Here is a 21,386-nt window from a genome sequence, read left to right as displayed (position 1 = left end):
TTTGTTATGACAGCTTCAAGTTGATACATATACAAAGAAAAAGAGTAATTACCAGTTTAACTCCTGATCTGATTTTAACATTATGTAGAGTTAGAGTTACTTTTTCAAACTTGGAACTTGATGAATAAACTTGAAATAAACTAAAAATGATGGTTTTCACAAAACTAAATGTTGGACAACACATAAATATGCACAACTCCAGAGATTATTTTCATTGTTCTTTTTGTTTTTTCTTTTAATTGTGATATCTATGAAATTGTCCTAAATTGGTGTATCAAATCATCCATTTGTACCTACTGTTCAACAAAGGGGGCAATATCCCTGAAAGCTTACGTGAGAAGACATGTACAGGTATTCTTGTGGTGGATATGTGTGGGAAACTGAAGCCAAAACTTTGTGTTGAGGTACAAACGAATGGAAAATGCAGCCTTGTAAAGGTGATTTGTTAAGGATCTGATTTCAATCTGTTCTCCTGGGAAAGTGCTCTGAGTGCAGACTACAACTGTCAATTTAATTAAGATTTAAGTTACTTAACACATGCAGGTTTAAATCCTGTCAGTCCCTATAGTGTAAAAAACAAAAACAAAAAAAACCACCATTAATCTGACAGGGAAAAATAGGAAAGCTCTGGAGGATTTTATCAGGGAGGGGAAAAACACGAGTTCTCAAAAATAATAAAGACATGTCCTACTATTGAGTATGAAAGAAATATTATTATATTTTGATTACAGGACAAGTGGATTCCCTTATTTCCTTTTCCATGATGACTCTGTTTACTGAATGGATATTTCGAGGCCATCTACTGGCAAAAAACTGGACTGCAACTTATTTATCACAAAAGCTGTACACAGTGTTCTCTAAACAAGGGGGGGCACTAAGTTGAAGCCATTCTCCCATGTTGATTTTGTTAAGCATACCTCGGGCACATATAAGTATCCTTCAGAACTTCTGTTGTTTCGAAATCAACAAGATTCATCTGTTGATATATCCATAGATATTTTTTTTTCATTCAGAGACTGAGCTGAAAACATCGTGTTTTTTTCTAAAGCAACACAGATGTCTACAATAAGATGCATTCTAAAATTCACCCTTTTTTCTCTTTTTCGTAGAGCTGGTGATTTTCCACAGTTTTGGCTTCTGACTTGGCAAAATATCAGGTGAACAGTGACATCTTGTGGTCGTTACCCCAAAATGCTCATGGACTTAAAATAGAGGTGAAAATAACTTTGCTGTGATCTGAAACACCGTCATCAATGTGATACTTTATAGACTTTTGGACAGTACGGTGCTCACTCTTAGATTATTACTAACGGTTAGAGTTTAACGGGGAATGAAAATATACTTGAATATTAGCTGTGCTGAAACGGTTAGTGTTGGTCAAATGTTTTCAGCTCAGTGTAATTATTTAACAAGCAAATGGTTTAAATTTCTGTCCGTCTCCACCTGACCTCATAATGCATTTAATTAAAATATCAATGCACTAGTCGCATACTTACAAATACGACCATTATTTTATACCCGTTCAAAAACAAAATATGTCACTCACTAATAGCAAGGGCGAGTAAACTTAAACTGAGCAAAAATGTTTCCAGGTCTGTGATATGTAATTTAAGTAGAGTGTTGCATTTTGTTTCTTCCTTGGCTTAAAGGTAATTTGAACGTTTCATTAACGCCCTCCTGAGAGCGTAACCTAAATATCAATGCGCGGACGGCGGCACTAACTCACACATTATCAAAAACATTTTATTTTCTTCTTTTTTTGTTGTTGTTGTTTTTATTTCTATTTTTTAAAGCTGTTAAAACAAATTAATAAAAAGAAAAGAAAAAGAGTCAAAAAGAGTGTTGGTAAACTAAAAGTTAATTAAAAGTTAGTCTTTCCAGTTCAAGGATCCAACTTAAGCGAGTAAACTGTTAAAGTTTCCGACTTTCTACCGTCCAACGCAATCTGAAAGTCTCCGTCTGATGCAATTACTCAACAAGTCGTATGTAAAACGGGTGGCAAGTTCAGTGAGCGGAGGGTAAATTGAGCCCGGCTGTGAAGATATAATTGCTGCTGCTGACTTGCAGGATAGATGCTGACCTACAGAGGCTTGCTGCCAAACTCCGCCCGTTAACGCAACCGGACATCTCTCATAGAGTTATACTAGTACCCGGCCTAGTATATCTCCCAGGCATCTCCGGGATCTGACCTGCTCGCGTGGAGACTCCAGGGTAAGCTGCTCTATAAAACGATTTAATGTGTGAAATTACAAAATAATGAGTTGTTTTTATTTTTATAGTAATATAACGCTGCGGGAACACATAGTAAAGTTCTGGTGTCATATGACGAGCATGGTGTCAGAGCATGTGTGGGATATTTACATGATACTGGTGCATGCAGCAACAGCAGACTTGCTGCAGAAAGTCTGTGTGGCATCAGTTATGAGTAAAAAATAAATAAATAAATAATTCAAAACACATTTCTGACAAAATCAGTGTCATTCTGCAGATGTCTACTGGGACAGATGTTGACAAAAAAAGGAAAAGGAAAAGGAAGGGAAGTGTCACTCATTTTCCCCTGGATGGATACATCTTGAGTAACACTCACAGTGTGAATATAGAGTCTTCATTTGGCAGTAATGGTGTAAGAATGGAGCCATTCCCAGAGAGTAATGAGACTGGAATCCTTTATCTGAATCCTCAAACACCAAACTTCTCTCTTGTGGAGAGGTTTGCAGGGCTTTCACCAGGAGAAGAAACACCAATCCAGGATGAGCAAGAACACAAAGGGGCATCGCTACGATGCACTACATACACTAAGACCAATGAAATATGTAAACCAAATGACGTGCTCCAGGATGCTGTGACACAGAATGAAAGCATGTTCTTGAAACAATCCAAGAGCCAAAGTGATGTCTCAGACCAACAGAGGACATCTAAGCTAGAGTTAAGTAGTGAGGAATCTTCTCCAAGCGAAGGTGAGAATAAGACCAAACATCTGAATGTATATAGTCCTTCACTTATGAAATTGCTTAAAAAGTGTAAAGACGACAAAATCCCTCGACTTTTGGTAGCAATGAAAAAACGCAATGGAGTTGACACTGACACAGAGGAACGTCCATTCAAATGCACGCACTGCCAATGGGCTTTCAAGAAGCTGTGCAACCTGCAGAGTCACTTACAAACACACACAGGCCTCAAGCCGCATGTATGTGATATATGTGGCAAGGCTTACTCTCATCAAGGCACGCTGCAGCAACACAAGCGTCTGCACACGGGTGAAAGACCGTATCACTGCCCCTTCTGTGTCAAAACCTATATCTGGTCCTCAGATTACCGTAAGCATATCCGTACACACACTGGTGAAAAGCCATACATCTGTGACACCTGCGGCAAGGATTTCATCCGCTCTTCAGACCTGCGGAAGCATGAGCGGAACATGCACACCAATGACAAGCCCTTCCCATGCACGCACTGCGGCAAGACCTTCAATAAACCCCTAGCTCTGAAGCGCCACGAGCGTAAGCACCTGGGAGAAAGACCCTTCTCCTGCCCCGACTGTGGGAAGAGGTTTGCCCTGGCTAGCCGCATGGCAGAGCACCAGAAAATCCACAGAGGAGTGCGTCCTTTTGTCTGCTCTGTGTGCTCCAAGTGTTTCACAAAGTCCTCCAACCTGACCGAGCATGAAGCCATTCACAGCGGAGTGCGGCCCCATAAGTGCACAGAATGTGGCGTGGCATTTGCCATGGCTTCCCGTCTTGTTCGTCACCAGTTCATACATAGTAAAGAGAAACCCCACAACTGCGTGGGCTGCAGCAAGAATTTTAGCCACCCAGCAAAACTGAAGCTTCATCAGGAGCAAAACTGTGCAGGGAGGATTTTTGTTTGCACAGAATGTGACAAATCTTTCCAGTGTTCCAGAAAACTTGCACAGCATGTGCAGAAACATGGGGACAAAAGTGTCGCAGCCTGTTAAAGACAAGAACTGTACATATCCATTACTGTGCTACAGCTGTTTCATTTCAGTTATTAAGGTCAAGAAACATTGGACAAAAGGTTATAGGGCACCACTTTACATATGCTAATGAGCAATATTTATTTAGAGTGCCATGAGCTGTAAAATCTTCACTCTGTTTCCCCAGGGTGCTGGGTTCCCACGAGAATGTCTTGGGATAAAAATTACTGCCAGCACAGCACTGACACTGGAGCTGACAGTTTAATGGTGTGATATGAAACTCATTAAAAGAGCACTGAACCCTTTTTTAAAACTGTGAATGCACTGTAAATGTAATTAATGTTACCCACAATATAGCAGTTTTGCATTTAGGCATTTAGGCATTTTATCATACGACTTCTTCAATCATGCACTACAGCCATGAACTTTACAACACATTTCCCAAAGGAAGTGTGGAAATACATAAATGCACCACCACTCTGTAGCAACAGTGGCAGAAGCCAAACATACACTAGACATACCAGCTTCAAATGATAGGCAGCTTATTGTTCTTAACCCTTGCGAAGAATAATACAAATACAATTACAATATTTAAGTACTGCTCTTGAGTAGATAAGATTTTGCATCACTGATACTAAAAACATTACTGTGACAACATTAATAGACCAGTGCATTTGTAATCATTCAGGGAAGCTGGATTGCCAGTCAGTTACTGCTTACTCTTTTTGCTGATTTTGACTTTTTGGATGTGAATTTCACGTACTAGTACTTTGTATTCATAGTGCGCTTTATTTATTCAACTACAGCATTTGTCATGCTTACTTTTGTAGTTTAATTTCTATTTTACCAACAGAAATACACATAGTGAGAAAAATTGAGTTTGCCCGGATACAGAGTGTGATATTTTCTAAACACAGTAATAGCATTTATGATATTGTACTAGATGTCAGATTCCTATACGTTAGGTTTAAATGTATTTTAATCATGCATGCTGCCATCTTCTGAGTTTTGGTTCTTTGTAATCATATTGCTACATGTACAAGAAGCGTAGCATGTTTGGAGTTTATCAGTGAGTAAAAGTGAACTAGCATTTTACTGTGAATCCGAATCTCAATAAAGATTTTGTATAAGATGTCTGCCTGTTGAGGTTTTTTTATTTGTTTATTTTCCAATTATCAAAATATGTAACTTTGTTCGAAATATATTAGGTTCTAGTATAGTCTCATCTGGATGCCATTTTAAGCAGTCTTTCATAAATCCACTCTGATAATTTGTATAGTGACACTTTATTGGCAGGACGTATGCCATAGTTCACATGCTGCTCATCTGCATGTGTGTGTTTGTTTGTGCGTGTGTTGAATTCAAGGCCAGCGTGTGCCACTCATTCTTGGCTACTGCAGACTAATCGTAAAAGGAGACGGCACCTGCCGTGTTGTCACTTGCTCTACATTAATTGAGAGGCTCTGTCGGGAATTGCAGCTATTTCTTGGCAAGATGTAATTATTCAATATGTGACTATTAACATGACTGCAGATACAGCTTTTAATAATACTTTCCTCTGCTGCGAGAATCTGCTGAAAAGCTAGAGAATAAACACATTTCATGTGGTCGTATAGAGGTACAAAAACACAATACATTGAAACTTAAAGTCAAATGACTTAACAACATCCCAGTTACATCCAAACATGTTTACACGGTGACACAGAAATAAAAAAGGTCAATCTAAAATCAATTACAAGAGTATATATTACTGTTTTTTATATACAATTTAAAGAGCAGTGTGTAAAATCAACCTTTTATATGCTGAGCTCCATTTCATTACAAATAAGTCATCAGCACATAAACAGTTTGGTCCTGGAAGCGTCTGCTCTCTGGTGGGTGTAGAGGCTGTAAGAGGGTACTGGGTATTTGGCTGGTAGAGGTCTTCCCTGAGCTATCCTCCCCTCTCTCGCCATGTGGTATCATCAATCTTGGCAGTATGACAACATGAGAAGACACTATTCCAATTTTATTTTCAGCATTTATTTTCTGTCCCGTGTGCAATTTAAAATACAACTGTTGCACTTTTCAGATGACAGAAAATAATCAAGTACTGCCCATGATGTGGTACAGCTCTGCAAAGCTGGGCTACAAATTATGCTTAAAAAGCTTCTGTGACCACAGCATTTATTAGTGTGCGTCTTATTTCTGTTTTAAAACAGTGGTTGGAGCATAGATAATATAACTGCAGTGGTATATGTGTGTATATCTTTAAATATTTTCACGCTTATATTTAGCTGGATATTTAATTGCAGCATATAGCACAGATGATCGTGGCATAGTGATCACAGTTACACCAACATTTTTTGCCACAGTAGAACTTCAGCCCCAGTGTTGCTGGCGTGATTGCTCTGAGTTAAGCTATCCCTTTCCCAAGATATGTACTGCGTCTGCTGGTAATTTCCCCTAAGTCAGCTTTTAGAACACACCTCAGCTGTTTTTGTCACTGCAATATGAGTTGATATCCAAGTCGATGCAGAGTATTCCTGTAACTAACAAGGAACATCATGGTTTGCAAGCTCTAGGATTTTAAAGGGCATTACTAAAAAAGAACTAGTGAGCGGTATGCATCTTACAGTACACGACATGTGGTGTGACATTGTGATATCCTCACTTTTGGTGCAAGACGCATGACCCTGCAAACAGAACATGTTTAGTTAATGTGAATCCGTAAAGAATTATAAAGAATCAATATGCTTATCTTTAACCTCCTAAGACCCGAACTCTTCCACGACATGCATTTTTAATTTCTCTTTGATATTTGGGCATATTGGGGCCAGATGAATGTAAAAACAAAGAATTACCTGATTTTTTTTTAACCTTATTTTTGTTTTTAAGAAAATTAAGAGCCACATCTGAGGATATTCATTTAAAATTTTGATAGAACAGTAGCAGTATAATGCCCTCGTAAGTGGATATCAGGCCCATGTAGAGCAAAATTGAGTATTTTAGTCTAAATAACCCAAAATGTGATGTCCACATATGTGGACGGCAGGTCCTAGGAGCTTAAGTAACGTCATTTACCTGTGACAGAGGTGAGTCTCACGGTTTCTAACCCAGCTGCTGGCCTATAGTGAAGACATGGGTATTTAAAGAAAATGCTCACAATTGTAAAGTTAAATGGAGGTAAAATGTCCTCAGTAACAGCCGAAACACTTGCAATGTTTTAAGTTTCTGCACTAAAAAAAATCCAAGCGGTGTCCATCATGACTGTAATATATGAAACTGGACACGCTAGCTAAGACACTCATTGACCTCAGAACATACCATAAGAATGTGGAAGCTGACAACATGTTTATGTTGAAATCTATTATTAAAATAGTGATAAGTGACTAACACTGACACAGAGCCAGAATATTATGTAACTGATCACGTGACCCACCTGCTTTCCGTGAGAATGGATTAATCCCAGCAGTGGAAGACTGTGGTGGAAACGTGCCAGGAGGGATACTGGCAGGCGGTGGAGGAGGACAGACGTCAGCAGATGGCGAAAAGTCCTGTAACATACACAGCGATTAGTATCATTAAATGAAAACTGAGATCACATCTGAGCTCATAGTATGCTTGATACTTACTGTGTGAGCTGGGCCTCCCTGCTCTGAAGCCTCTTTTTGGACCACTTTAGGTTTTGACTTGAACCAGCCACTGAACCATCCTTTCTTTGTGTTCTGCTTTTAACACAGAACAAAGTGTGATGCATGTAAACTAATTCTAATGTCACTGAAAGCTGTGTGACATATGATAGGCAGCCCACCCACCTGTTTAGGAGGCTCAGTGGTGTCCTCAGAAGCTTTCAATCCTTGAGGGACAATCTGCTCGACTTGTCCCGGCTGACCGAAGTTCGTCTCAATCATCTGACCGTGTATCTTCAAAGGCAAATAAAGGCAAACATTTTAACTTATAAGCAGCACTAATCAATGCACAGCACAATACATTTGAATGTAATCTTTAAAATTATGCTTATGCGATAAATAAATCAAAGCGAAAAGTTGCCAGTGGAATATTAAAATGCATTTCTCACCATCCCTGCTCCAGAGGATGCTCCGGCCCCTGTAAAAGCAATAAAAAGAAAATGTCACACTGACTCACCGCGGGCCATAGTAAATACCCGAACAGAGAAGGGAATGATTGCTGTCTAACATTAGAGTCTCACCCTCTGCTATTGCTGGCAGATTATTTGGAGGACAATGTTGTGAGGCACTTTTGACTTCACCACTATCTGTGTTATGATAACTGAAGTTCTGGCTTGGAGCCACTGTGGGCACTGAGGGAGTATAGGCCACTGTTACTGGTGTAGCTGGGCAGTGGGCCTGTGGCCTAGACAAAGAGGCAGAGAGAGATCAGTGACATAATAGACTCAGTTACACATATCAAGTAAGAGTGTTGTCTGTGTGAAAGAAAAAGTAAATGAGGCACACCAGTCCTGAGCTGCTCCCATGCCCCATGACCTCACTGCCATTTCCTCAGTGTCTCCTCCATCTTCATGCAATATGCTTTCTTGGTCCTCATGTCCTCTATAATAAAGGAGTTCAGGCTCAGGACTCTGAATGCCGTGGCTCAAATCATCTAAATCTGATTCTGCATAGGGAAAAAAAGCATTTTATTAAGGTATACTTCTGCTCTACAGTGTGAAAAAAGCTACACAATGCAAAGTTACCTGAGGGCATTTCATGTGACATAACAGTATTCCCAGGAGCTGGCTGGTATGCTTCAGTAGAGTCGACAGTTCCAGTCTAATAAAGATAACACCATATTAGTTACAGAGTTTAAGTTCCATTACAGCTATGTTAGCAGTGTGAGTTTGTACCGTGTACACTCCACAGATGCTAATATTTCCCAAGTACAACATTTACCATGTGATGAAATTAATTTGACAGTCATTTTGTTATAAAGCCAAAATGACAATAGTTAAAAAGAAGTGAAATATTGGTGGTGCTAGACGAAAGGAGCTAGAGCTGTCTTTGCAAAATTCAGAAGCAACCATTCAATATGTTCATCTTATGTCAAACTTGTCATCATAGGCTACAGTGCCTGGGATCCCTGCATGTCTGTACCAAATTTCATGGTAATCCATCCAATAGCTGCTGAGATATTTTAGTTCGCTCTACAGTAGAGGAGCAACCACCAGATGGGATAACATTACCAACTCTACTGACACAGTAACATGACTAAAAAAGCTTTGCTACACAACTGGCATAACCAATATTCAATACATTTTATAATGATTAATAATTATTATTTTTAGTAGCATAATCAGCCCTGAATGTTTACATAAATATGGAAACTGAAGCAATTTAAGGGACCATTTTTATTCCTTTAAAATCTATTAAAGTAGTTTTTTTTCTTATTAATGAGTAAGTAAAGGGATTTGAAATGTAGAGAAAGATATAATGAAAATATTTAGCGGTCTATCATAAATGGCTGTGAGGCAGGATATGAACCCAATACGCTGGATTCAGGAAATGGAACATGAACTCAAAAAACAGCTCTAATGGTGAAGTCTTCAATTCACAGCTATAACCAGGAATCAAAAACCTACGAATCTAGGGTAAAATTCAGAACAATGGAGCACATAACCGAGAGTAAAGCAGGAACCGCAGGAACCACAGAAAGCATGGAGCAGAGGAGCACATAACACTGAGAAAGGACACAAAAAAGGGCAAGAGGAGACTTGAGTTATAAATACACACAAGGTACTTAGATAGATGGGAAACACCAGGGAACACAGCTGGAACTAATCAGGGAAATTAGACTCAGGAAAGTAAAACTGAACACTAAACACGTAGGGCAAAGGTTAACAAAATGAACCAGGAAATAACTAAGGGAGGCAGGAATACACAGAGACCCTAACCAAACCTAAACATGAAAAAACTAGATGTGAAATCAGAATTTTGAAATAAAATAAAAAGAAACCAAGAAACACTTTAATTTAAAAAAAAAGGTATCCCAGACCCAGGGACCATGACACAACCATCAGAACAATGATGATTTGCGAGCCTAATTCATGAAACAACTTCCTACTACTTATTTTTATATCACAGGAACGCAACAGTAACTTATGTGTGCAAATAATACCACTGATATCTGAAAAAATATGCCTCACTTACCGTTTTGATTAGGTACCTCGTATCACTCCTGTTCAAGGTGTGATGAGGGAAAAATGTGCACAATAAAATCACAAGTCACTTGTGAGCAGTTGTGATTGCTGACAGTGCTGAACTGATGCTAAGCTAAATTAGAAACCCTCATATATCATACATTTCCTCCACGATTTAATTCTTCCTTGTACAGCAGTGACAACGGAGACATTTCCTCTCACACACAGGTAAACATAGTATGATGTGAAAAGACTGAAGAACCTGATCACCTGTAAACTGTGGTGCCTAGCACGTAGGTGCTTCAGCCAATCAGGTTCTTGCCCGTCTCTATGGAGCCCTGCTTCACTGAACTGACCCTCTGAGTATCTCAGTCTGTCTGACAGCTGCAAGAAAAACATACATACAGTATAACCATTGTGTCGTAATTGAACAGATCACTGATAGTTAGTCAGATGTGTAAGACAACCTGTAGGTTTACCTTGACGACTTCACCAGTCAGCACAAAGAAAGGCTCCTGATGCCTGAGGATCGCCTGTCCGACCACCTCACAATAATCAAAGGCCTGAGATGAAAGCCCACAGTCCAACAGACGATTGGCGTACAGGAACTTATACACCTGACCAAAATACAACAATAACCACAGTCATGCATTTATTGCAGATTTAATGGTAATGATTCCAAATATTTAAGTCTTTGCTAAGGGTTGTTTGATCTAATGCAGTGAGTCTAAAATAGTGTCCAGAGATACAAAAGATGGGCAAAGTTTTGCCGGCAATCTTTATCCTTCAAGATCAGGTCCTCTACCAGAGGTCTAGGACTTGAGGGTCCCAAGCAGTATCTTTGCTGTTCCTAGGACTGCGATCTTCTGGACAGAGATCTTGGAAGTTGTTCCTGGGATTTGCTGGAGCCTCTCAACTAGCTTGGGGGTCACTGCACCAAGTGCTCCAATTACCACTGTTACCTTCACCTTCCAGATGTTCTCAAGGACCATACATTGCAACAAAAAGATATTCTGATTCTGAATGAAATGTTAATGTATTATCTTCCTGTATTGAATCCAAACTAGAAACCTTTTGTTAAACTGTGTAAAAGTGTCTAATAAATTGATGGGGGGAAATGTATTCTATGTGCTAGTGGAGCTGTGTTATAATGGAAAAATGTTAGATGTTAGATGACACAGAGAATATTCGGTGCCTTTAAATTTGATATTTCCATTTGGTACACCATTAACACAAAAAATATAAGTAGCACCCACTTGAAAGGAGGGTATTGAAAAGCTTTTGTTCCCAAGAGTCTGGCAATACTCATATAGTTCAGTGCACTGGATGGCAGTGTTTGTGGCAAAGCACTCAAACAATTTCCTAGAGGAAATAAAAACAGACAAATTCAAAGCAAAGAGCTGACAGAAATTAAGATCAAAATAAGACATGCACGTGTTTCAGCAGAAAATTAAGCTTGTGCTGTCAGTATAACCAGATGAACAGCACTTGGACTGATGAATGGCAGCAAGTCTGAATCACAGCTCACCTGTGGCTGCTGCCTAGAAGTGCCAGTCTCTCAGCCTTCTGTGTAAACACCCCGAAGGGAACACTGGCTGTCAAGTAGCACACATGGGCAGCATGTATGAGGCCTCTGGAGGCTGCACAGGGAAAAGCAACACACATCAGTTTGTATGTGTGTGCATGACAACCTGTCAGTCAGTCGGTGTATCAGTACCGAGTGTATCTCCCATGGTGACGATGGCCTTCTGTTGGATGGCTGGATCTCCTGTCTCATTGGAGAGCATAACAGCCAGATGGGGCCTCCAGTCTCCCCATTTTTCATTTCCACAGCACTGAGCACAGAAAATCACTATTAAACCTTAGTAATAAGATACAGGCTATAGCATAAGCTTGTCTTCATATAAGAGTTTTGTTAGGTTCTGGATATTTTACCGTGGCTGCAGCAGGAATTCTCCCAGAACGCAGCTGGAAGAGAGTCTGGAGGGGATCACTGGGCGTTAGCTGGCCTGTGAACCTGCCAACAGAGCAGCCTGTGTCACTGCACGTCTTAAGCAAGGCTTTACAAAAACAGGAACTATCCCATTTAAAGTGCATCTGTTCTGCTAGTATGCACACAAGTGAAACACCACACTGATAGCTCAGATTCTGCCCCTCTTGTCAATTACAAATCAAAATCAGTCTGCCTATCTGCCAGCCTTCTCCCCAGACATTCCTCTACTGACAACCTGCTGCTGGGCTGCTGAGACATACCACTTAGTCTGTACAAATAGTCTGTAAAAACTAGACTGGGTTACATGATAAATAGCTCACGGGAGTTTAATGAGAATATCTGTATTATAATGATTTCTGTTTATTACTGTTAATGAAAACTAAACAAAAAAGAAAACTAGAAATAAATGATTTTAATTACGAGGCTTTGGTACCGATTTTTAGTGTATGAGGGAAAGCCAACTGTTCTTCTCTAATACGTTTGGTGAACTTTTCAAACGTTTCCACTGACAAACAGCACCTATATTGTCATTAATTAGTTAGTAAATAAAAATGACAGTGAAACTAAAAAAACAACAAAAAAACTCAACATTTTGAAAACAATTAAAACCAACCAGCGCGGTTAGACACACACACTCTGAAACTCTGAAAAATAGCTGACGCTCAAATTAATTGAAACAAAAATATAAAACAAAAAAATTAATGCAATATGGTGCAAAAGCCAAACGGAGTATTTATGGCAAACTGAGTTTGTACAATTATAATGATCTTCAAAGTTAATATCAGGCATGAATATCTTTATTTTTCAAAACAACCTAAACCCCCTTAAGCAGCTTTCTCATAATTTCTTTAGGTAGTCTTCAGGAATACTTCTCCAGGCTTTTTGAGGGACACTCAAAGCTCTTCTTTGGAAGGTTGATGGCTTCTGCTTCATGACAGAACCTCCACTGTGTTTTCAGAATGGTGGTAGATACTCACTACAAGACTTGTTGCCACTGATTGTCAGTCCATGTTTTGATTAATTTAGCATAGTGGAATGGCTCATCCAGTGGGATCAATTCTAGGGAAGCTTCAGTAGATAGATCAAATGAAGTGACAGATGTACACCTGCTACACCTTATTTTATCCCCCCTTTGTCAAGTTTCCCGTTTTCATTTTTTAGGATATGTGCCAGGTTTTTGATTAAATGCTCTATAGGAATCACCTTGCTGGGACAAAAATATATTATATGCCTGTGAAACTGTGTTTTCTTCAGTGTCCTTTATAGATTCAACTACATAAATGGGAATAATTTAAACCTTTGCGACAGGCTGCTGGTGACAAAGTGATTAAAGAAATCATTTAAGATTGGTTATTTGCTAAGTTTTCTGCTATGTGTAGACACAAGACTGGTTCATCTCTTGAGTTCGGTGCCTTGTTATGTTTGAATGAGTCATAGGTCAGTGTTAAATGTGTTAAAAAGAAACAATCTCAAAAATGGACAGTTCAGGACCACGACTGGACTGAACTGGACTGAAAATGAGTGAAAAGCAGTCAATGTCCAACGAAAAAACTTTGAAAGACCTTCAGAAAGCCTGGAGAACTATTGCTCAAGACCACTCCAAGTCTAGTTTCCTGTTCTGGAAGCAGAATATGTAACCTCTACTTTTAAAAAGTAACCTTCTCATCACTACTCCTAATCTTAGCTGTCCTTGCGCCTAAAGGCAGGAAAGTCTGGGTACTCACTGTGATTGCTTTCAGCAAAAACAATCAGATCTCATTTTAAAATATTTCTATCTAGCATATCAGATCACTAAGGTACTGTTGGACAAATGAAAAACCTCTTGGGAGTGCTAGAGGAAGTTACTGGAACATCAAAGTTTCTATTTTTCATCCTCTGAGGATTTGAAAGTCCACATTTTGTGGAAATATATCAAATAATTTGAGTCTGGACCAAAATGGACCGACAGGAACATTTCTCACACTTCCTAGTAGTGCTAACGCAAGTGTGAAGGAAGCCATAAATATCTAAGTTTAGCAATTCTTGACAAATTACCACATAGAGCTGTGTGCTGATTTCTCTCAGCTGTCACGTCTCAGAGGCCATGAGTTTTCTCACCTGTTCAGTACAGTCATATAGGACCTGTTGTCCATTTTGCTGGCCAGAAAAAGTGCATGTCCCCACAGGCCGCTGGTCATAGCCGACTCCAGGGCCTCCTGAAAACCACATATGAAAGATAGAGACTGAGCTACAGTACACAGTACAGACTGATTAATATTTGATTATTTTATCCTGACTAAATGTGACTGACTAAATTCTTGCATATATACACATGAATTTAACTTGATTAGTTTCATTTTATGCTAATTTATATATTTACTCCAGAGCATCCCAGAGGAAACATTGTAAATTTGCATTCATTATACAATATCATATTACCTGTTGCTCTAAAGAGGTCTCTATAATGTTTCACGCAAAATCAAACATTAGAGAAAAGTGCAGAGGATTAAAACTAAAATCATGTCTCATGGTCACATTAATTTATCTTGGCTCTGTGCAGTGGGCCTGACGTCTTTTGAAGCCACTAGAGTTAAATGCTAGACTTGTCAGCAGCTGTTAAAAAGCTAATTCAAGGTGAATGTGGAGACCTTCTTTCTTCCAGCCAGCAGTAGTTGAGTGTAGGTCTGCAGGCCCTTCTCAGAGTTCTCTGAGCTAAAGCTGCTCCGGTTTCCTGTGAGCAGGTCGTCTCCTTTGCAAGGTGGTGCTTCAGCAGTTGTATCCTCATTGAAGTCAATAAGCGTGGGGGCATCTGATGGGCAGCTTCCATCTGAATGTGAGTCCTGCATCAGCAACTCTGCGATATCTGACCCGACTATTTGCTGAAATACCAAAATACAGTGACAACTGTATCAAAAATAATCACAATAATTGCTCTGATGTCTCTCTGATGGCAATGTGATCCCTCTACATACTGTGTAATGCCAACACATAATCCACTTACTCCATTCTGTCTGCAGAGCAATATCAGAATATTCCACAAAAGGGCAGCAGAGCTTTTATCTTGCAGTTTGTTGTCCCTCGTGCAGGCGCCTGCCATCTGGTGGGCAAACTCTATAGCATCCACTTTGTGCAAATCCTCCCTTCAGTAAAATATACATAACATTCAAACATGGAAGTCTCACAAGTCTAATAATAATCCTAGATCTGGCATACAGCTGAATGCAGTTTGTTATTGTCAGAATTACAAAACCAAAGACTATTACCTGGTTAAAGGCCCTGGGAAGCTTCTCATTTCATGCTGCTCCTGTGTCTCACTTAGAATAACCTATGTACATTTAAAGACAAAAATAATGTCTTGAAACCTTACTGGAAACATTACTGCTAATGTTTTATTGTAAGGGCCAATTTACTCTCCTGTAGCTGTAAATTATAAAGGTATTTCTAAAACAAAAATAAAATAAAAGCCCATTTCTGCAAGATTTACTATTTAGTACAGAAAACTGGATAGTATTAACTACTGTAGTTACTAACGTACCTAGTGGTTATATTTAAGATTATAAGGTGTCAGTCTGCTGAACCAGAACCCCAATACAGGAAGTCTGGATCAGCCCTCTGTGTTAAAAAAAAAGAAAAAAGAAAAAAAGTCCAGCCTCTGACCCCGAGTATTACCCAGCAGGCTAAATTTCATGGGGAAGCGTTTAACTGTTTGTAGACTCATATCCACTGTTTTACTATAACTTTTAGTAAAAATAAAAATAAAAATTAAAAATTAAAAATTAAAAAATTAAAACACTAGAGGTACATTTGAAGAGAAAAATCCTCCATCAAGACTTATTCTCCCATGTGCAGTTTCAAAACATGGATTTATACTGATACTGACAGCAGACAAAACAGAACTAAAACCATGGTGGACAAAATGTGCCACATCGAGTAGAAATATAAAACATATATTTGTAGCTACTGAGTAGTGGAAAACTTAAAACCAATGTGCAGGAAAGACCTCAACAAATCAATATTCACCAATTAATAACCCTAACTACTCTGTGACATAAATATTTTCAAACTCAAAGAGTTTTTAGGTTTCCAAGAAACCATTATACATGCTGTGTTACACGTTTCAGGGGAATACAAAGCAACAACAGAAAAAAAAATGTATTCTGTATTAGGGCTGTGCAATATGACCAAAATATCATATCCTTATATTAAGACATCTACCGTCCGATAACGATATAAATCACAAAAATGTAACATTTTCTGTAAATTCTGTGAATCTCGGGCAGCTCGACTTGCGTTAAGTGTTTCCAGCTAGGCGTCGTGTACCTGGAGTTGAGTGTTTTAAGAAACTATACATTTTTAGACATAAGTTGTAACGGCCGCCGTTTTCTTTGTGAGTATTTATTACACAGCGTGCTGCGGGGAAAAGCCTGTTCTAACGTTTGAGTCTAAGGTTTATTTTTTAGCACCTGACGGCTCTTTTTTTGCTTCTCATCCGTAAACACTCTGCATCCTTCACGTGATTCAGTTTATTTTGAAAAGTCTCAACAGGATCTTGAGCTTTATTGTGAAAGGCTTATGTGGACCAAGCGGACACGCGATGGTGTTACCGTCGTTGTTGCTAACGACAAGGCATAAAAACAAACGCTTGTCTGTCTGTAGTGTGGTTATATTAAATGTAAGAGAAAGAGAGAACTTTAAGAAATTAATATAGCCACTACAGTGACCATCAAAACGATGAAAAAAATATTGCCATAAACAGTTTATTTTGCGACACCACGAAACAAACAGTAGCGTAAAATGAAACATAGACATTTTTATATCGTCATCCGATATATATCGGTATATCGAACAGCCCTATTCTGTATGTATTTATTTATTTTATTTGTTATGGACCCATGTGTTTCTTTAATAAAGGGAAATTAAATTAAACAAATGACAATGCATGAAATATTAATGTTAATGGCTTAATTATCACTGACATGAGCAAAATAATTGTGGATTTGTGAAATCCTTTCCAACAGACCCAAATCAATCCTATTAGTCTGACTATAGTATACCTTTAGGACCCTTAAGGTCCATGAGAGTGCTATAATTTTCATCTGGTAAAAGATTAGTAGTATCCTCCATGAAAATCGGTTGCTTTTTTTTAAACAACTTGACTGAACCTACCTCCAGACTGTGGATTTCCAGGTGGCTGACATTCTCCTGTGCTGACAAGCCTGTAGTGACCCGAATCAGTTGACCCGCAGGCCCAAAACTGATAACAGCATGAGGGATCGAGTACTTCAGAGGAGCTGACATCTGATGCACATGTGCTTGGTCTGAGAAAATACAAAGCTTTAAAAAAAGAGGCATAAGCAGAGACAATGTGGACGTGAGAGGAACTGCGTGCTCACCTCCATAGGGTTGAGGGGCAGCATCACTGTGTTCGGCTCCATTCATGTACTGACTCAGCTCATAGCTGCTGGAAGATAACCCTGAGTTTTTGGAGCTTTCTAATGTCCCAAGGTAAAAAGAGGAAATCTCTTCATTGTCTCTGGAGGGATTGTCCTCAAAGTCATTGAGGTAATGCTGAGAGCTGTCTCTCACCTGGTTGTACCTGGAAGAAATGCATTTTCATGTGCATTGCTTTCTTCTTCACTGCGAGAACACATAGCAGTTAAGTCTATGCTGTATTCGTGTGACTTTCTTGCTCACAGAATTTGCAGTGATTATTAGACAGACAGTAATGCAGGAAGTATGTTTGTTTTTTAATAAATATTTAGGCATTAATTGTTTATACAGGGAGTGCAGAATTATTAGGCAAGTTGTATTTTTGAGGAATAATTTTATTATTGAACAACAACCATGTTCTCAATGAACCCAAAAAACTCATTAATATCAAAGCTGAATGTTTTTGGAAGTAGTTTTTAGTTTGTTTTTAGTTTTAGCTATTTTAGGGGGATATCTGTGTGTGCAGGTGACTATTACTGTGCATAATTATTAGGCAACTTAACAAAAAACAAATATATACCCATTTCAATTATTTATTTTTACCAGTGACACCAATATAACATCTCCACATTCACAAATATACATTTCTGACATTCAAAAACAAAACAAAAACAAATCAGCGACCAATATAGCCACCTTTCTTTGCAAGGACACTCAAAAGCCTGCCATCCATGGATTCTGTCAGTGTTTTGATCTGTTCACCATCAACATTGCGTGCAGCAGCAACCACAGCCTCCCAGACACTGTTCAGAGAGGTGTACTGTTTTCCCTCCTTGTAAATCTGACATTTGATGATGGACCACAGGTTCTCAATGGGGTTCAGATCAGGTGAACAAGGAGGCCATGTCATTAGTTTGTCTTCTTTTATACCCTTTCTTGCCAGCCACGCTGTGGAGTACTTGGACGCGTGTGATGGAGCATTGTCCTGCATGAAAATCATGTTTTTCTTGAAGGATGCAGACTTCTTCCTGTACCACTGCTTGAAGAAGGTGTCTTCCAGAAACTGGCAGTAGGACTGGGAGTTGAGCTTGACTCCATCCTCAACCCGAAAAGGCCCCACAAGCTCATCTTTGATGATACCAGCCCAAACCAGTACTCCACCTCCACCTTGCTGGCGTCTGAGTCGGACTGGAGCTCTCTGCCCTTTACCAATCCAGCCACGGGCCCATCCATCTGGCCCATCAAGACTCACTCTCATTTCATCAGTCCATAAAACCTTAGAAAAATCAGTCTTGAGATATTTCTTGGCCCAGTCTTGACGTTTCAGCTTGTGTGTCTTGTTCAGTGGTGGTCGTCTTTCAGCCTTTCTTACCTTGGCCATGTCTCTGAGTATTGCACACCTTGTGCTTTTGGGCACTCCAGTGATGTTGCAGCTCTGAAATATGGCCAAACTGGTGGCAAGTGGCATCTTGGCAGCTGCACGCTTGACTTTTCTCAGTTCATGGGCAGTTATTTTGCGCCTTGGTTTTTCCACACGCTTCTTGCGACCCTGTTGACTATTTTGAATGAAACGCTTGATTGTTTGATGATCACGCTTCAGAAGCTCTGCAATTTTGAGACTGCTGCATCCCTCTGCAAGATATCTCACTATTTTTGACTTTTCTGAGCCTGTCAAGTCCTTCTTTTGACCCATTTTGCCAAAGGAAAGGACGTTGCCTAATAATTATGCAATCCTGATATAGGGTGTTGATGTCATTAGACCACACCCCTTCTCATTACAGAGATGCACATCACCTAATATGCTTAATTGGTAGTAGGCTTTCGAGCCTATACAGCTTGGAGTAAGACAACATGCATGAAGAGGATGATGTGGACAAAATACTCATTTGCCTAATAATTCTGCACTCCCTGTACTTGCCTGTTTGTTGATTTCTTGTGTACACATTCTCCTCTAGCTTATTTCTACACTCACTCTTGATCAAGAGTGACCATCTATCACCACAACATATTATACTGAAACCCCAACATTATAGGTTTTCTTTTACTTTTTATTGTTTCTTCTTTTTTGTTTTTATTAAACCCTCCATACAAACTTTGTAGTGCTAGAGAACCGTTTAACCTGTCAACATTTCTGGATGTACCTCTCTCTTTTGTGCAGGTATCATTTTCACAGTATCATCAGATAGCAAAGGCACTGGCTTTGATAGAAGTAGAGTGCACTGACCCACCTGTACTCCTGAGCATTCACTCTTCCTAGTTGTTCTTGGTTGTGTGCCCTGTCATGGTACCGATCTGCTCTCCATGGTTCTTGAGGACCCCACTGGCCACCATCTTAAAAAACAGCGTTACACATCATCCCATCTCTCTTATACAGAGAGTAGAAGATGACTTTAAAAAAAAAAAGCTTGGCTGTTTTGTATCACTACACCTTGTCGTCCATGCTGCCCTCTGTAGTCATAACAACCATAGCTGTCTCTGTAGTCCCAGTGGCTGTAAGGTGGATAGTCATAACCATGCCTGAAAATAAAGGAGAATCTTAATGAAGTCATTACATTTCCATCATCTGTGATGCACTGCATATCCCAGCATGCACTGTTAGCAAGGACAGAAAGCTACACTAAGCTCAGTGTTGGAACCAGGCTTCTTTTACCAACTGTTGTGCAACTTTTATCCTACATTGCATTCACAAACACACTAATAATACCCAAATAATAACTCCAGCTTAGTAGCCAGTTGGGGTCACTTGTAACTGTACAAACCTGGACAGAGGTCTTTGGTGCTCAGGTCCATACCCATACTGATACTGCTGACTGTTGTATGGATAAAAGTCAGGTGTAGGCAGAGGGAAATGAACATTGTAACGGGCATCAGGATGGCCCCAGTGCCTGTCCCTCTCTCTGAGGTCCGGAGGTGGATAGAGCTGGTCCCTTTCCTGCTGAGAGTGGCTGGTGTATCCCTCTCTGTCTTTTGTTCTGTGGGAATGACGGCCTGAGTCCGGCCAGTAGTGACCTCTGTGATCCATGATGACCCTTTAACACCTGCGGTAAAAAATGGGAAATGTCTGCAATCATTAATTCGCAGGAAGAAAGTTGCAAACGTTTGTTATACTTACAGCTCACACATCCCAGCCACAGTCAAAGTACATCCACAAATGCCACATCACTCCATGGGAAACTCACAACATGAGCTGATAACAAATCGGTATGATAACAAGAGGATAAAGTTCACAAAATACTGTGACCCATAAAAAATGTCGTCTCGGTGCTCTGGAGGTGAAATCAGAGTAAATCCAAGTGCGAGGAATATATATATATATATATTACCATAGTATAGTTACATATTAAACAGATTAAAAAGCACACATAAGCGGCGCACATTCCTTGATCGCCGTTGTGTTTGCATTGTGTATCTCAGTGATCTGAAGGTAAACAGTGGAGCACGCCCTGAAGAGTTTGACAGCTGCTGTTCCAGGGGGCTGTAAAAGAGGAAATCACGCTCATCCTCGGGATAATCACAATAAAAACTAAACTGACCTTCTGGTCTACGTCAGCACAACATGACAAACCGTGCCTTCGACTGTAGGTTGCATGTGCAGAAAAAAGCGCAACTTGCCACGTTGCCGGTAGGCAGGATGCAGATGACGGTCAGCTGGTCTCCGATCAGATTTAGTTTTCGAGACAGCGAAAGCGTCAGAGCCCAACGTTTTTTCACAGTTTAAAAAAAAAGTACACATTACTTACCAGCAGAGGCGCTATATCCCACATTTCCTTTCATTCAAGTCATATATTTACATCTTCCATCACATGGTGCTGCAGATGTGTAGGCTGCACATCCATGACGCGAATCTCGCGCTCTATCACACCCCGTTTGATTGCGATCTGGTGACTGTGGTGGTCATTAAAGTGCAGTGAACT

The 21,386-nt window shown here is 39.7% G+C and overlaps 2 protein-coding genes across 6 annotated transcripts; one reads left to right on the top strand and one right to left on the bottom strand.

Annotated features, from left to right (window-relative positions):
• Nucleotides 1-1,811: 1,811 nt before the first annotated feature.
• znf648 (zinc finger protein 648) lies at nucleotides 1,812-5,066 on the top strand. Its single transcript, XM_082524273.1, has 2 exons — nucleotides 1,812-2,211; nucleotides 2,489-5,066. The coding sequence occupies exon 2, from the start codon at nucleotides 2,489-2,491 to the stop codon at nucleotides 3,953-3,955; it is 1,467 nt and encodes a 488-aa protein (XP_082380399.1). The 5' UTR covers nucleotides 1,812-2,211; the 3' UTR covers nucleotides 3,956-5,066.
• A 392-nt stretch (nucleotides 5,067-5,458) lies between these two features.
• On the bottom strand, nucleotides 5,459-21,371 carry sec16b (SEC16 homolog B, endoplasmic reticulum export factor). 5 transcript variants are annotated; one of them, XM_082524270.1, is made up of 25 exons: nucleotides 21,213-21,371; nucleotides 20,232-20,510; nucleotides 19,901-19,989; nucleotides 19,701-19,803; nucleotides 17,436-17,638; nucleotides 17,209-17,360; nucleotides 15,306-15,367; nucleotides 15,044-15,182; nucleotides 14,691-14,921; nucleotides 14,161-14,258; nucleotides 12,006-12,087; nucleotides 11,788-11,905; nucleotides 11,599-11,710; nucleotides 11,327-11,432; nucleotides 10,550-10,687; nucleotides 10,341-10,454; nucleotides 8,631-8,706; nucleotides 8,392-8,551; nucleotides 8,127-8,290; nucleotides 7,995-8,023; nucleotides 7,732-7,839; nucleotides 7,549-7,644; nucleotides 7,356-7,470; nucleotides 6,998-7,041; nucleotides 5,459-6,609 (listed from the first exon to the last, which is right to left on the bottom strand). In XM_082524270.1, the coding sequence occupies exons 2-24, from the start codon at nucleotides 20,492-20,494 to the stop codon at nucleotides 7,025-7,027; spliced, it is 2,775 nt and encodes a 924-aa protein (XP_082380396.1). In that variant the 5' UTR covers nucleotides 20,495-20,510; nucleotides 21,213-21,371; the 3' UTR covers nucleotides 5,459-6,609; nucleotides 6,998-7,024. The 5 variants fall into 5 exon arrangements, with proteins under 5 accessions (XP_082380396.1, XP_082380394.1, XP_082380395.1 ...); XM_082524268.1 differs by lacking the exon at nucleotides 21,213-21,371 and adding an exon at nucleotides 20,585-21,181; XM_082524269.1 differs by lacking the exon at nucleotides 21,213-21,371 and adding an exon at nucleotides 21,006-21,181.
• Nucleotides 21,372-21,386: the final 15 nt, after the last annotated feature.

This window comes from Aulonocara stuartgranti (assembly GCF_965226115.1).
Source record: "Aulonocara stuartgranti genome assembly, chromosome: 23".
Classification (NCBI taxonomy): domain Eukaryota; kingdom Metazoa; phylum Chordata; class Actinopteri; order Cichliformes; family Cichlidae; genus Aulonocara; species Aulonocara stuartgranti.
This window is presented reverse-complemented; position numbering and strand designations above follow the sequence as displayed.